We start from the raw sequence: 17,946 nt of genomic DNA on the forward strand, positions 1-17,946 counted from the left end.
TTACAAGTGTGTACTGTATTATACAAGGAATATAATTTAATACAATCAGGAAGGTGAATCAAAGAACAGATGTATGTTTGCCTAGTCCTGAATATGTATGCAAGGGGCCTATGATTTGAAAACAGCCCAAAGGTTAACTTTATCTGCCACTGGCCAGATGCATTTTCTTTGACTGTGGGTTTCAAGGGCAGAGAATTCTTAATGCCAAGTCTGTTTTCACTGTGAGACTGTATTGCTTTGTTAAGCAGATGTCTCTTAGTGTTTGTGCTACAAATTTTAAAAGTTTTAAATGAAATCCAAATAATCACTGTAGAAGTAAAGCATAAAGCAGTATGCACATTACAGTATTTATGATACTTGGGGAGAAATACCCAAGTAATGGCACACTGGAGTGGCTGTAGGGAGGAGGGCTGTGTATGGGGGGGCCCCATTTGACCATGATTTTTGTGAGGGGTGAGGGGCAGCAAACCCAAAGACAGCCCCGGGTGGCACAAACTCTAGCTACGCCACTGAGTGTACATAGGTACAGTGCTTTTTTGCCATGTTCTGCATTCACTTGTACATTGATAAGAACTCTTCAGTCTTGTGTGCAGTGCCCTGATAAGCAGTTACAAATCTTCCTTGTAAATTTCTTTTGTCATATGTAGATTTTGTTTGCTTCAGCAGTTATGTATCTGTATTCTGTACCAAAGGTTGTGAAGTGGGCTTTAATCACAGTATAGACTGAAATGTTTTTTAATAGTATTTCACCCTTCTGTCACTTGACAGTAGGATAAGAAGACAGATTTTAAAACTATTTGCAAATTCACCCCATTATCCTAATTCTGTTACTAGAATATAATGTGGAGTATGGCCCAAGTCCTCCAAATCTGTCCAGCCTCCTCTTATATACACAAAGCCTATGCCACAAAATAAACCAGGTAAGCAGTTTTCTGTCTCAGCATCACTTTGATGTTGTGGCCATAACTGAGTCTTGGATCAAAAAGTACACCCAACTCTTACATCACTTCTTCCCACAACTTACTCTATACCTGGACAAAGACATGGCACTGAGTTTGTCTTTTTCCACATGGATGAGCAAGTGCACGTGAGAGTATGCTTAATATACATGTGCAAGTATGCTTAATATACATGTGCAAGTATGTTTAATATACACGAGCAGTTTGTAGCATAGGCAGCTGATATGGTACATGATGATAAATATGTAGACGGGCTGCAATATAAGAAAACCTGCACGACCTTTCTTCAGGTGAACAGAACTAATTAAAGTAGAGGTTTAAAAGTGTTGCTAGTTATCAGAAAGTGTTAGTTATTAGGCAAGTCAGCTTTTACAAATCTGCCTCTCGCATTTTGCGTGCGTTATTTTTTCTGTTCTTCAATCTGAGTTTGAATGTTGGTATCACATAATTCCATTGGACTGGGTGGGGTTACACAAATATGTAAGCAAATTTTATTTTAATCAGCATACCAGTTTTTGGCCAGCTGTACCTACTTTTCCTGGGCCTTTGTCCAGACTTTTGATGTTTCCTGGTTGAGAGGTATGCACCACAGGCCTGTAAGGTAATCTGAATCATTGTTAACATTAAACTGAACTGGGACAGGATGAAAGAGGGAGACAAATGCAGAACACAGAAACCTGACAGCAGGTGCCATGGGGCATGGACAAAGAAGATGAGAGCATGAAGGGGGAGGAAACAGGAAGCAGGGGAAAGAATGAAAGATTTCTAGAAAGCTGATTTAGGCAAAAAGTGTTATTTTTGGGGGGAGGCTGTGTGTGGATTTTGTGTGTGCAGTATATTACACTTTTTTACTTTACATTGAATGGGAAATACAGCCTGTGTTTCAATGTTATATTCTCTCTCTCTCTCTCTCTCTCTATATATATATATATATATATATGGATCTAGGTCATAAGATCGACAGCTCATATGACTGAAACTCATTTCATCGACAGCTCATTTGGCTTATATAACAACTCCACAGTCGCACAACAATGGGGAGGGGCAAATCCCAGGTTTTGCCTTGAATACTTTTTGTCAGCCAAATGAGCTGTAATGAGTTTCAGTCATATGATATATATATATATATATATATATATATATATATATATATATATATATATATATATATATATATATATATAGATATATAAAACCACAGTTTAAAACTCAGTGCAAGTAACTAAGTGACTTAATAAACAGATAGATAACAGAACCTGTGGCAGGAAGATGACTGACCTGGCGACACTGGTAGCTCATAGTGAAGCCAACTCGGTCAAGAAAGCAGTGACATGGGCAAACACCAACAGATGGCTCTTCAGGAAGGGGAAGTAGCACATACACCCTTTGTCATGCTGCTAAAAACTCATCAGCAAAGATTTTGTAGTTGTGTGTGGGTGGTTATTCCTGAGAATGCTGACTGTTCCAAAGGGTACTGACATAACCATTAGGACTTTTACAGAAATTTCTAAGTCTAGAACAAGTAAGACTGCAATATCCACAACAGAAGAGCATTCACTTATGGTAGGAACCATTCTGCCATCATATCAGTGAATGCGTGGGGACTGGCATCTGGCTGTGATGTTGTCTTTAACATTAGTGGGGCCTGCCCACACTGCAAGTCCACTGCCATGCTGTTAACTTGTAAAGGGCCACAAGAAGAGTGGATGAAGTAAAAAGAAGCAACAAGACTAAGGGATGGACAATGCTGTGCCTCACCAAAGTTGCAGCTTTCAGGCCCTTGCAAGTCTGGCATGATTGCAGTAGCCGTGTATGCTCTGCTAAGGGAATCTTTCAATCTCTTCAGTGGCACCTGTCCCTGTATTCCTTACCTGTACTACTGGTAGGAGGTTCTTCTGCTGAGGAAATGAAAGGGAGATACTCCTTAGAACAGTGTTAGCGTAGAAAAGATGTCATGGCCTACAGAGAAATGTTTTCTTATTAAAGAAAGCACAGTGCTTGCAGGATTAATCACAGTGTATTTACTCTATGCAAAACAAACAAAGAAGCCGACAGCCACTCAGGGGAAATTGTTTCCAGCAGGCATACTTAAATGATCTTTTCTGGAGATGTGACTGACCTCAGAAAAACTACTAAATTTACAGCAAAATTAAATATCAACAATTTTTCACAAAAAAAAAGTAGAAAACTGTTCTAAAACTGGTTATTTGTCACACTATTCTTTGAAGATGCCTACATACAACTGACAGAGACATTACTTCTGCAGCAAAAAAGAACTGAAGAGTGTGTAATCTGCTACTGCCTTTTTACAAAGCATCATACTAACGTTCTTGTTATAGGGAAGAGACCAGTACTCTTATGGGGATGTCCAATGTTTAGGATGGATGGAAATCTACCTGAGGGTATTTAAAGCTTATTATGAACATCAGGTTGACCAGATTCCACCAGAAACCTTCTCTCCACCACACAAGCTACCTTCTGGAGCAATAGTCGGCCTTGTGTCTGATCACTCATCAGATCACTAGAATCTGATGCATTAGAACGTTACAGTCCATCATTCATCATTACTCAGTCATGTCTTCTGAGCATTATCTGAGCCTGGAGACCTCTTATCCAGCATTCACAGACTGCTGAGTGTATGCAACCAGTGCTGCTGAGCAGACTGGACAGGTAACAGCCTTGTGCCGGTGACCCTGAAGTCTCCGCTGGTACAAGTCCTGTGGCTACCATGTTACCTAAATAGGGTCTATATTAGAACGCCAAATGTTTATAACATTACGTTCATAACATCACTTCTAAAATACTGAAACCTCACAATATCACACAATCACAATGTTAGGGTATGTTTGCACAAGACTATAGATCTGATGAAGCTCCTTTGGTGTGAAAGCGCTCATCTGTTATATATTTTTATTGTTTTTACGTTTGTGAAATTAACTAAGCATTTTATATAGTGCTACGTTAGCTGGTTCTTTATTTTATTTGTTGTATATACGGAAGGGGGCATTAACTCAGTTATGGGTCTGATAATGACGGAGTACAGTGGCATGATGACCTCCCTGGATTTAAAAGCTATGGCTTTACTTATAAGTTGAGTGACAGAGTAATTTTATTACAATCTTACACATATCTTGGTCAAACGATAGGTTACTACCTAATGAGTCCCCAAATTCCTGAATACTGTGTCTACTTTTAGGGGTGCTTTATCAATGAGGTAGTTTCCCTATGTAGCCGACTCCGCAAAATGTACTATTATACATTGCTTAGCATTGAGTTTTAAACTGTGGCTTTGGCACCAGTTAATTGCATGGGGGAGGGGCATCTATAATTCCTCCTAGCTTGCAATCACCTGCAAAAGTGGTAAGCCAGAGGCCTTTGACAATAACGTGGACTTCAGGAAAATAGATGCCAAACAGAAAGAGACCTAGCTCATAGCCCTAGGGGACTTCACTAGAGACTCGTCTCTTTGTGGAGGTGGTCTGTCCAATTCCTAACTTTCTGGGTCTTGTATGTGAGCCTGCTGACTACCCTGTGAGTTACATAGGGGTTTATGCTCAATTCCATAAGTATGTTTACAATGCCAGAGTGGGGTATTATATCAAATGCTTTAGCTAGATTAAAGTAGGCAGGATACACTGTTTCAGCCTCATCCATGCCTTACTGATCTTCTCTAAGAAATCCATCATGTTCACTAGGCGTGCCCTGCCTTTGACAAAACCAAACTGGGAAGGTTTCCTTTGTAAGTATTAATCATTTCTATGACAATTCTTTCCATGTTTTTGCATATGAGACTAGTAAGTCTAGGTTATATTTCAGGCTATTTAGGAGATATCCTGGAATATTATCATGGCCCAACAAAGCTGTAGTCTTGGCCTTATAGAAGAAGTGAGAAAGAGAGTATCTAAGACCTGCTCCCTACTGATAGCTGGAAGGATTATTTTACATGGTATTTCCTGGGGGTGGGTGGGGTGGATGGGGGTGGAGGTTGAAGCTGGAACTGAATTTGTCAGTCACATGATTTGCTATATCTCCTGGATATGTCAACATAGCTCCATTTACCAACAGTTTGACACACTGTTGTAGACCACCTTTGAGGTTTTGGACATAGCTAAAGAGGGGCTTATGGTTGTCCTTGGCCTGGAATGCTATCCTTACCTTAAAATTAGGTTTATTTGCCTTAATTAGTCCTCTTAGTTGCCTATTCAGTTTGATGACAGAGTTGTTATCTTTCTGGTGTTACATTCCTAATTTTAGCTCTAATTTTTTTTCTCTTTTTTGTACAACCTGTTTCATTTTGGATTCCACAAAGGGTGGTCTGTTTCCACCAAGGATGGCTTGTTTTTTGAGTTAGTTTTGGCCTTACTTTGGGAAGGCATAGCAGCCTCTGTGCAGTCACTGACGCTGTTGTATAGAGCTTCTGTGAATAGTTCTGCATAGGCTGCTATGTTATTTGCGAGTCAAGGGTGTTAATCATTCCAAACAACCATTACTGAAGTGTTAACGGATGAGGGGGGTTCTAACAACAGAACCACTGTTTTAATAATGAAAGTAAACTCTGAATGTAGAATGAAAAAGTCTCCTATGTTTAGCATGTTTACCATGTCTATGCAACCATCACTATGCACTGCAGGAGGTGCTGGGGTCATATATACTGTGGGAAGTGCTGGTGTCATATGTACTGTGGGAGGTGCTGGTGTCATATGCACTGCAGGAGGTGCTGGGGTCATATATACTGTGGGAAGTGCTGGTGTCATATGCACTGCAGGAGGTGTTGGTGTCATATGCACTGCAGGAGGTGCTGGGGTCATATATACTGTGGGAAGTGCTGGTGTCATATGCACTGCAGGAGGTGCTGGGGTCATATATACTGTGGGAAGTGCTGGTGTCATATTTACTGCAGGAAGTGTTGGTGTCATATGCACTGCAGGAGGTGCTGGGGTCATATATACTGTGGGAAGTGCTGGTGTCATATGTACTGTGGGAGGTGCTGGTGTCATATGCACTGCAGGAAGTGCTGGTGTCATATTTACTGCAGGAGGTGTTGGTGTCATATGCACTGCAGGAGGTGCTGGGGTCATATTTACTGCAGGAAGTGCTGGTGTTATATGTACTGCAGGAGGTGCTGGGGTCATATTTACTGTGGGAGGTGCTGGTGTCATATGTACAGTGGGAGGTGCTGGTGTCATATATACTGTGGGAAGTGCTGGTGTCATATGTACTGCAGGAGGTGCTGGTGTCATATGCACTGCAGGAGGTGCTGGGGTCATATTTACTGCAGGAAGTGCTGGTGTCATATTTACTGCAGGAAGTGTTGGTGTCATATGCACTGCAGGAGGTGCTGGGGTCATATATACTGTGGGAAGTGCTGGTGTCATATGTACTGTGGGAGGTGCTGGTGTCATATGCACTGCAGGAAGTGCTGGTGTCATATTTACTGCAGGAGGTGTTGGTGTCATATGCACTGCAGGAGGTGCTGGGGTCATATTTACTGCAGGAAGTGCTGGTGTCATATGCACTGCAGGAGGTGCTGGGGTCATATATACTGTGGGAAGTGCTGGTGTCATATTTACTGCAGGAAGTGTTGGTGTCATATGCACTGCAGGAGGTGCTGGGGTCATATATACTGTGGGAAGTGCTGGTGTCATATTTACTGCAGGAAGTGCTGGTGTCATATGCACTGCAGGAGGTGTTGGTGTCATATGCACTGCAGGAGGTGCTGGGGTCATATTTACTGCAGGAAGTGCTGGTGTCATATGCACTGCAGGAGGTGCTGGGGTCATATATACTGTGGGAAGTGCTGGTGTCATATTTACTGCAGGAAGTGTTGGTGTCATATGCACTGCAGGAGGTGCTGGGGTCATATATACTGTGGGAAGTGCTGGTGTCATATTTACTGCAGGAAGTGCTGGTGTCATATGCACTGCAGGAGGTGCTGGGGTCATATATACTGTGGGAAGTGCTGGTGTCATATGTACTGCAGGAGGTGCTGGGGTCATATATACTGTGGGAAGTGCTGGTGTCATATGTACTGCAGGAGGTGCTGGGGTCATATATACTGTGGGAAGTGCTGGTGTCATATGTACTGCAGGAGGTGCTGGGGTCATATATACTGTGGGAAGTGCTGGTGTCATATGTACTGCAGGAGGTGCTGGGGTCATATATACTGTGGGAAGTGCTGGTGTCATATGCACTGCAGGAAGTGTTGGTGTCATATGCACTGCAGGAGGTGCTGGGGTCATATTTACTGCAGGAAGTGTTGGTGTCATATGCACTGCAGGAGGTGCTGGGGTCATATATACTGTGGGAAGTGCTGGTGTCATATGTACTGTGGGAGGTGCTGGTGTCATATGTACTGCAGGAGGTGCTGGTGTCATATGTACTGTGGGAGGTGCTGGTGTCATATGTACTGTGGGAGGTGCTGGTGTCATATGCACTGCAGGAAGTGCTGGTGTCATATTTACTGCAGGAAGTGTTGGTGTCATATTTACTGCAGGAAGTGTTGGTGTCATATGCACTGCAGGAGGTGCTGGGGTCATATATACTGTGGGAAGTGCTGGTGTCATATGTACTGCAGGAGGTGCTGGTGTCATATGCACTGCAGGAGGTGCTGGGGTCATATATACTGTGGGAAGTGCTGGTGTCATATTTACTGCAGGAAGTGTTGGTGTCATATGCACTGCAGGAGGTGCTGGGGTCATATATACTGTGGGAAGTGCTGGTGTCATATGTACTGCAGGAGGTGCTGGTGTCATATGTACTGTGGGAGGTGCTGGGGTCATATATACTGTGGGAAGTGCTGGTGTCATATGCACTGCAGGAGGTGCTGGGGTCATATATACTGTGGGAAGTGCTGGTGTCATATGCACTGCAGGAGGTGCTGGTGTCATATTTACTGCAGGAAGTGTTGGTGTCATATGTACTGCAGGAGGTGCTGGGGTCATATATACTGTGGGAAGTGCTGGTGTCATATGCACTGCAGGAAGTGTTGGTGTCATATGCACTGCAGGAGGTGCTGGGGTCATATTTACTGCAGGAAGTGTTGGTGTCATATGCACTGCAGGAGGTGCTGGGGTCATATATACTGTGGGAAGTGCTGGTGTCATATGTACTGTGGGAGGTGCTGGTGTCATATGTACTGCAGGAGGTGCTGGTGTCATATGTACTGTGGGAGGTGCTGGTGTCATATGTACTGTGGGAGGTGCTGGTGTCATATGCACTGCAGGAAGTGCTGGTGTCATATTTACTGCAGGAAGTGTTGGTGTCATATTTACTGCAGGAAGTGTTGGTGTCATATGCACTGCAGGAGGTGCTGGGGTCATATATACTGTGGGAAGTGCTGGTGTCATATGTACTGCAGGAGGTGCTGGTGTCATATGCACTGCAGGAGGTGCTGGTGTCATATGCACTGTGGGAGGTGCTGGTGTCATATGCACTGCAGGAGGTGCTGGTGTCATATGTACTGTGGGAGGTGCTGGTGTCATATGCACTGCAGGAAGTGCTGGTGTCATATTAACTGTGTGAGGTGCTGGTGTCATGACACAAGTGCTGGTGTCATATTTACTGCATTAGGTGCTGGTGTCATATGCACTGCGGACATGCTGGTGTTATATGTACTGCAGGAGGTGCTGGGGTCATATTTACTGTGGGAGGTGCTGGTGTCATATGTACAGTGGGAGGTGCTGGTGTCATATGTACTGTGGGAGGTGCTGGTGTCATATGCACTGCAGGAGGTGCTGATGTCATATGCACTGTAGGGGGTGCTCTTGTCATATGTACTGCAGGAGGACCTGGTGTCATATGTACTGCAGGAGGTGATGCTGTCACCATGCTGGAGTGGAGTAAAAGCTGAGGAACAGCTGACAGCTCTGCTACAAGGTCTTTTTCTGGTGATCAGAAGTTAGTGAGGCCTACATTAGTGGGCACACCTGTGCAAAGCCTGGCAGAAACTACCCCAAGTAAGGTATCTTCAGAGCTGCTCTTGTGGTGTAGAAGAATAAAGCCCTAATTACGGCCCAGCCCATTGGGGTTTGATTAGGTGACTGATGGAGCATCATGGAGGGAAGGGCATGCCAATCCCAGGGAGAAGGGGCTTGTTGGTTACCAATCATAAAGGCAGGCATGGTCCAAAGAGAGAGTGGGGGAGTGGATAGGGCATATAAAGTAAGATAAATGAAAATAACACTGGACAGAAGTACAGATGGCTGGGTTTCCAGGATGCCCTTAAGATCTATGACCAGCCCCAACAACACTGGAGCAGGGCAGGGGGGTAACTAGCAGGATGCTGGTAGACCAGGTGTGGATGCTGGGCACTAGAAGCCAGGCCAGTACAAATGAGGTCCGAGGAGATAAAAAAAATGAGCAAAGGAGTAATTAATTACAGTAGCTGAAAAGTCTTAACGCTTGGCATACAGACAAAATGGGGTGGGGACAGAGTTCCCAGATCTGCCATGAAGGAGAACACACCTGAGTACTTGATCGACACAAGCTACATTTCATGGGTGAAGCAGGGAAGCAGTGAGGCTTATGACTTCAATACAGGACTCACACACGTGGCTGGGGCTTTGCAGAATACGCTCTAATTCTCTCTCTGAACAAATAGTGGTAACATCATAGATCCAGATATGGACAGTCTCTCACTACAAAAAGAATCTGCAGACAAAAGGACAGAGGCCACTAGTGAACAAAACACTTCAGAGAGCAACTACGCCACACATCCATAAGATCAAACACCCAGTTCCTTATCCTATACCTATCTGTGCCTTAACCAGTGTGCCACTAAATGCTCTTCCAAACACCATTCTTTCTTTTTTCCATCTTCTAGTTCACTTCTGCAAGTTTTTGAGTGGGAAGAAAGCCAAGCCCTTGAACGTCACCTGCAGGCTGGGTGTGGAACTGATAATTCATTCTAATGACTAGGGCCATTGTCTAAATGTCCAGGATAGAACAAGCAAAGCCAGAAGTGATGGTGTTGCTTCAGTGATGGATGATCACATAAGTACTACATAGTGTTAGTACTCCTATGCCTAGAATGTTCTGGAAACATCAGGCTATGGCACTTCCTTGTAATTACCACAAGGGTAAAACAATGTGAACAGCAAGCAAGAACTTCACACTGTGGCAGTAACTGCACCAGTTAAAAGAGACACAGGGCACAGTGGCATGGACCACGCAAGGTCTGGTTCTCAGCAGTGTGGATGCTGAGATTTTTTTCATTGGGTATGAAACAAAATGGGATATTCCATTGGGTGGATCTGCTATAGAACTGTTTTTAGAAGCATACTGTTATTCAAATGTAGAGTGTGCACTTTCAATGACACATTTTAATTAGCAAAACTGATGCTGATCTGAAATGTGTTTTTTTAAAAATGTGTGTTCGAAGCACATACTTGATAAAATTACAGCTAACTGCTTTACACTACATACTATGTCATTCTTTTTTTACTGCATCTCTCTAAAGATAAAACTATCCAGAGATCTGCAATATGGGACAGTACCTTGAACATAATATCTGGCTATTTTAGAAGTGTTTGGAAATAAATGCTCTACTTGGAGTAGGGCATCATAGTTGAAATTATTATTATTATTTTAGTATCTCCCTTTCTTGTTCTCTGTGAATGACCCAGAAACCTTCATGTTAGCTAAGAATCTCTTACTCAATGATACATCCTATAGACAAAAATCCTCTTACCAACCCAAAAGTGTCCAGCGCCTCCAAAGTAATGTTACTGCTGTACTATTGAGTGTATGTGTAAGGTAAAGCATCTCCATTGAGTACTTCTAGTATTTAATTTTTCATTCTTCACCAGGTGTTGCAATTTGCATGAGGAAAAACTTTCTTATACCACTAGAAAGTTAAGCTGCTGTCTTTAATACAACTGCTAATGTGGCTCTTTCTTTAAACAGAGGGCAGCAAAGTTCGTTCCAAGTCTCTTTCCCCACAGAGAAGTAAATTAGTAAATCTCCAAATACATGACAAGGTTTACATGTTTTGCTACTTAAGATAAACCTTTCTAACTTAACATTAAGTGGTAGGTGCAGATGTGCTGCCATTAACTGAAATGCATACATAAATAATTACCACATATCCTTCGGTATGCCAGTCCAGTTGTAAGTATGTTTGCACATTTTTTAAAAATATAAAGGCACATGTGTGCATTTCCTGCCATATATACAGGTGTCACAGAACAAGGAGATACCATGGATGTATGCTGTACGTGTATACTGCAGAATTTCAAAGTTATAGTAAAACAGCTACCACAACACATGCACTTGCTAAAAAACAGTAAAAAATGTGACACGTTCTCACCTTGGTGAATCAATCCCACTGTCTCCTGTAATGCTATGGTTTTCAGTCATTTCTATATGAATTGTTCCCAGCTGAACACTCTGATTCAAAATTGAATTATGTGCAGCACTTAGAAGTTCAAACTTTTGCTCTAATGTTTTCCTGATCTCATCTGCCTGAGGATCGTCACTCCAGTGCACAGATTTTTCAACCCCTTCCTCAGCAGACTTCTGCAAAGTTTCAGCATCAGAGTCTGCTTCACTCATATGGCAGTAATCAAAAATACTCCCATCAACGACATCTGAAACATCCATATTTCTGAATGCCTCTGCTGCCCTCTCACGCTGTTCGTAAACAAAACGGAATCCCGATCTGATGGATGTCTTGCTTTCCAGCCTATCCTCGCAGTTTTCACTGGAGGACGACTGTTGATTATTAGATGTAAGATTCCTTTTAGCAACACAGGAAGAGTCCAAACTGCATGAGACATCTTCTGTCTGACCGTTTCTGCCTGTCCAACTTTTCTGAGAAGTTTCAGAAACACTTTCTGCAGTAGTGTTATTCCATTCGCTGCTGCCTTTGAAATGACTGTGAAACTGATTATCAAGGGAATGACACAAATTTGCATTCTCCAAATCCTCACACTCATCCTGAAGATACAAAGAACTGCAGCCATCATCAAAATCAGCTGCATTCTGATACAAAGTTTGATCATCGTCATCAGAAAAACCTTCACTGTCTACTTGACTTCCTTCAGCCCATTTGGTAACGGTTTTCATCTCTGTACCATGTTCCAAACTGGTGTTCTGTGTGATAACTGGTCCTTCTGTTCTGTAGTGATTTGTAGTGTCATTTTTACTAGTGTGCACAGAAGAAGCTATGTTCTTGCACTGGTTTGACGCTTGGTCTTCATTGCTCTGAGACGTACCCTGTGGGACTACTGCCTGCACTGTCTGGTCTGACACATTATCAAGAATGTTCTGCTCGTTATGTAAGAAAACACCCCTCTGACTTAAAAAGTCTGTTGTAGCAGTAAGGCTGGTCATCTGCTTATTTTCACATCCTACTGTACCTGGAAGACTATTTTTCCACAGACGTTTGTGTTTACTCTGTACACCTAAAGTATTGCTTTCTGGAAAATTTATATTATACTCTTTGGAGATGTCTTTACCTAACCTCATTTGCAGGCTGCTGTTAGGACAGGGACAGTTGTCTGTCTTGACTTTCCCACAATGCCTTTCATCAGCCATTACCTTACTGCCACTGTCAAAAGTATGAATTCTTGAGGAATCCAAAGATCTTGACCTTTGAAGGCTTCCTCTTTCCTCCACCGTTCTGGAGATCTTTGGTTCTCCACGTTTTAGACTGCGGTGACCCTTTGTACAAGCTCCTGATCTGACTGTCTGGAAGGGATTGTCAATTTGTCTTCTGTGAACATTTTGGGATTCTGTTCTCAAACTTTGTAAATCATTTTCTTTTTGGCATACAGTTCCACAATTATTATTTATTTCCGTCTTTTCCATCCTCAGCACATGCTGTGAATGTTTTGTTGATTTCTCACTGACTTGCTTAAGTTCATTCAGCTGCACAGGCTTCTTACTTTTAGTTCCCATTTTCTCTTTATCAGCGTGCCCTTTCTTCCGATGCTTGGCACCTTTACTGTGGTGCTTTCTGGTGCATCCTTTTGAAAGTCTTTGTTTTAAGACCAGCATTTCTGTGGAGGTTCCTTTGCTAATGACACTTTTATGTTCCTCTAGTTTTCTCATGATCAGTGTATGCTTCATCAGGTTGTTTACAGTCAGTTCAGGATTGATTCTTTTAATTATCTCATGTTCGACATTCCGAGGAATATTATCCAAGTTCTCTTCATCTCGGACAGGCCACTCCTCAGGAGGAAACTGGGCTGAAAAGGTACTGTACTCTTTCTTTGGCTTTTCCTTCTTAGTTGTGGTGCGCCAGAAAAGACTTAGCCCAAACTTTCTGTTGCTTTTCTCTTTTGTCAGAGAATTTACTTTGGGCACATCACAGACAGCGGGGTGCTCAGCTGTGGTAGAGATAGCCTGGTGCTGAATGGACGGTTTACATTCCTTAGCGCATTTTTGACCTTTTGCACTCTGCTCACTGACAGAATGCTGAAAATGTGTCTTTTGCGGGGCGTGGTCCACAAAGCAGTGACAAGATTTACAATGTGATACAACAGATCCATTCTCTTTTGTTGGTTCTAAGCTGTTTTCCATGCTTACAAGGTAAGTAACTCGGGCTGGTAAAGGCTGTTCCTCATCAGAAACAGCTCTCTTGCAGTGGTCTTCATTGCTTGTGATAAAATAAGTCTGGGGCGTTACGATAAAATACCCTTCCCCAGTATGGTAGATTTTTCTTTCTTTGATTAAGGTACCCAGTATGTTATAAATTACATCTGCTGAAGGGGTTGCTATTCCTAAAAGAAAAAAGGATATCAATGACTGAGCACCACAAACAAATCATTACATATTCTTGTTTTTCATTTATACTAAATATAACATATTGTTGTTACATCTATGCAAAATAAAGTTGTTTTTCATTTATACGGAATATTACATTTTGTTGTTACATCTATGCAAAATAAATTGACAAAGTGTCTCTTAAACATTCATTATCAGTAAAAGCTGCATTGCAAACACACCTTAGGAAACAGATCACAATATGGTAAAAGTACCAGGTGGTGGAAGGCTAAGAATGCGGATCGGGAAGCAGAAGTACATGCAAACATTCAGTGCAGTTATCCCAGCCCATCACGTGTACAGTTAAAAGTCGGCCATCAACACAAACTCCTCTGCAGCAAGCTGTTGTGTCTGGAGAGATCACACATGTGTGACCCATTTCTTTAACTCTTGCATAAATTATGACCTAAAAGAAGAAACATGACACAGAAGTAGATAGCACCACTCAGCAGATGACCACCCCACTTCTCCAGTTCTGAAATAATGGCAATCCAAAACAGAAAATGATGCGTCTATGAGATACTCTGAAAAAAAGCATGTCAGCACTTGCACCTCATCACCAGGTTTTGTTCAACCAAGCACGTTTTCCCAGGCTATTCGGCCCACCACAGGCCTGTACTAATTAATAACCCCAAATAACTCTCTAAAATGACTTCATTTCTTTGCCTTTGATTTAATGAAAAAAAAACACCTTGAAGCCAAAACTCTGTAAGATAATTCTAAACTTTGTGTAACGGACTCAAGGCAATTGGGAGAAAAGATGATACGGATGTCTTCTGCAGCTATACCAGCTTTTCCCAGATCCCAGACTCAAGAGTTATAGTGCATACACACAATTTCTGTATCAGACATCAAACACTGTGGCTGAAGGATCGTTAGGACCATCAACCAAGCAGGACAGACCTCCTTGAGTAAGGATTACTAAACTATGTAGATATCTATTATATAGCACCTTGTAAAGGCTAGCATGCAGTAGTGTACATTGTCCTCTAAGGCACTGTGGGAAAAATTTAAGAAGAGAGCTACAATGAGCCAGGCAGAATGACCCTTGTGCTTTGTAATGTCTTACCTTACATGTTGCAGCTTCCACAACACAACCAGACAACCATTTAGAAAGTCACTGTTTGGCAACCATCCTACCTTTTCTTCCATTCTGCAAAACCACAACAATGAGGTAAAAAGAAAGACAGTGGACAGCCGGATTTAATATGGTTTCTATGGTTACATTCAATAGAAAGGTGATCCTATTAAACAAGAAACTACAGCTGTGTAATATCTTACCATAACAGTAGAGGCCCTTCTCCTCACTGTTGCACTATTCTTCACAGTAAGGATCTCCTGCTAAGGACAGCCCAATGTCCGGCCAGTATACTAAAGCCTTTAGATCCTATATGCACTGTACATCACACATATGCTTCCCATACAGGATGCAGGGCATAAAGGTGACACATGGGCGCAGTTACCTAGAACTGAATTGCCCCAAAAGAGAACAGTCTCTGTAGGACAAAAAAGACTAAGCACATCCAGAAGGGTAAATGCAAATGTAAAAAGGAGACCCTCAGCCAGAAGGAAAACCAAAACAAAATCCAAAAGAAAGAAAGAAAGGGGGTTGGAGGGAGGAAACAGATACTGCAACAGTGAAGACAGGGACATCTACTGTTAACAGTAAGATTTTATATAACTGTACTGTGCTCTTCTATATCACTGTTGCAGTATTCTTCACAGCAGGGAGAGTGCAAAAGCTCAAGAAAAGGACTGGGAGGTGGAAGGCTGGGAAGAACCCTCAACAAACTCATGCAGAATGGCTCAAGCAAAACCTGCTCTGGCCTAGAAACCATATCCAGTTTAGAATGCTTAGTAAAGGTATGGACTGAAGATCAAGTAGCACCTTCCAGGATGGAACGGGTGTGCAAACCCTTGAAGAAAGCACCAGAAGAGGCAACAGCCCTTGTGGGGTAAGTTGTAATGGAAGTAGACAGACATTTGTCATGAAAAAATAACAAAAGAAATGGCCTTAAATATCAAGAAGGAGATGGCTTGCTAAGAAACCGCCAAACCAATGTCCTGGGATGAAAATAAACAAAAAGCTGGAAAGATTTATGAGTGGCTTTAGTTTTATCCCCCTCACTAGACTGAGAAGAAGGAACAAAGGAAGGAAGTTGATCTGCTGATCGGCATAAAAGAAGGATTAGTATGAAAGGACACCCTGTCCCTGTGAAAAACCAAAAAGGAGGGATGGCCTCAAGGGCCTGAAGCTCCAAAACCCTCCCAGCAGAAATAACAGCAAGTACTAAGTCTTCTAGGTAAAATGTTTCAGAGAAGCTGGATGTCCAGGTTCAAAGGAACCTGAGTCTGTTTTTCCATAACAAAAATAAACGTCCTAAGGAGGAGGACTAGGCTTCCTTGTGGGCCTAAGATGCAGGACGCCTTTAAGAAACCGTTCGACTTCAAAGCAGGAAGACAGAGGAGGATCCAAGGGTGGATAGGAAGAAATAACTGACAAATGGGACTTTACAGAAGAATAGGCCAAGCCAGACTGGAGCAACTCACACAAATAGGAGAGAACCAGAGGCCCCCCCACTGAAAAAGTATCCTGGTTATGAGCATGGCACCAGGCAGAAAATCTCTTCCACTGGGACATGCAAGACTTTCTGGTTGGTAGGTTTGTTTGCCTCCTGTAAAACCCTGAGCATGTCCTCAGAAAAGAAGTGCCTAAAAGGGATCAAAACCCTATCACCCACATTGTCAGTTGAAGAGTGGACAAGTGAGGATGGCTGAATGACTCCTTGTTGTATGTGAGGAGGTCCAACCAGAGAGATAATTTGAGATGATTGCCCCTGGCCAGATGCATTAAGAGGAGAAACCAATGCTGTTTTGGCCAAAAAGGAGTCACTAACAATATTTTTGGGGATTCCAGTTGAATCTGAAGGACATTTGGAAGTAGGGGAAGGGGAAGAAGGGATACAGAAACATCCCCTTCCAAGGAAAAGAAAGGGTATCTGTCTTTCACACAAAACGGCATGGCCCTCTGGAAAAGAAAAGAGGGAGCTGCCTGTTCAGATGGGAGGCAAAAAGATTTACCTGAGGAATACCCCTCCAATGGACTATGTCCAGAAACCCATGAAGCATCCATACATGTGGCTGTGTTTTGGACCTGCTCAAGGTGTCTGTCACTAGATTGTGCTCTGAAGGAATATACATTGCCTGAAGAGTTAACTGATAACTGTGAACCAGATCTCAGGCCTGAAGACCCAACCTGTAGAGAAGGTAAGACTCTGTGACCCTCCCTGCTTGTTGACATAAAACATCACTGTGGTGTTGTCTGTGTAAACCTTCAGATGGCCTGTTGACAGCATGGGTTGAAAAGCCTGAAGAGGTAGAATCAGAGCTCTCATCCTTTGATGTTGAAATGGTCTGACTTCTGATAGGGGGCCAAAGCCCTTGAACTTTCAGATGACCACAGGAAGCCCTCCACTCCATGTCTGAAGCATCAGTGAACAGTTCTTGAGAAGGCACCAAGGCTGATAGGGCAGGGCTGGTTTGAGGAAAGTTGCTGAATGCACCACTCAAATTTCTGCTTTAGACAAAGGACAGGCACACTGAAATTCAGAGGGTGGTACTGCTGAAGCCAAACTGACTTGAGGTACCATTGAACCATATGCATGTGCAGTCTGGTAACAGCGAGCATTGGAATAGAATCCCAGGGCTCAAAGAAACTCTCCAGCTGGAATAGCAGGGAGAGGAAGAAGAGAATGAAGGAAAGCTGTCAAGGACAGAACAGAGGCCAGCACTGGCACTGTCTGAATCTTGCAACCCGGATAAACATGATCCCAACAGGAGTCAGGACAGACCTTTGAAAGTGGAAGAGAGGCCAGGACTGGCACTGTCTGAATGTTGCAACCCGGATAAACATGATCCTGACAGGGAGTCAGGACAGACTTTTGAAAGTTGATAGTGAACTCCAGACTTTTGAGGAGAGATATGGTAAACGCCAGATCCTGTAACAGGCAACTGGGAGAAGGCATTTGAAGCAACAGGTTGTCTAGATAAGGAAAAACCTGAATGCCTGGGAGCCTGTAAAAGGCAATCACAGGAGCTACGCATTATGTGAATACCCTTGGGGTAGTAGAGAGGCCAAAGTTAAAAGCAGAGAACTGAAAATCAGAGGAAGAAACAGACAAACATAAAAAACTTCCTGAAAAGAGGGTGAATAGGAATATGA

The 17,946-nt window shown here is 42.8% G+C and overlaps 1 protein-coding gene across 1 annotated transcript in view; it reads right to left on the bottom strand.

Moving 5' to 3' along the window:
* Positions 1-17,946, bottom strand: part of STOX1 (storkhead box 1) — a 383,280-nt gene that overhangs the window by 33,216 nt on the left and 332,118 nt on the right. The window contains exon 3 of the mRNA XM_044055777.1: positions 11,266-13,681. Coding sequence (XP_043911712.1) covers positions 11,266-13,681 — 2,416 coding nt within the window. The remainder of the gene's footprint in view (positions 1-11,265; positions 13,682-17,946) is intronic.

This window comes from Protopterus annectens, chromosome 14.part0 (genome assembly GCF_019279795.1).
Source record: "Protopterus annectens isolate FY-2018-M chromosome 14.part0, PAN1.0, whole genome shotgun sequence".
Lineage (NCBI taxonomy): Eukaryota > Metazoa > Chordata > Ceratodontiformes > Protopteridae > Protopterus > Protopterus annectens.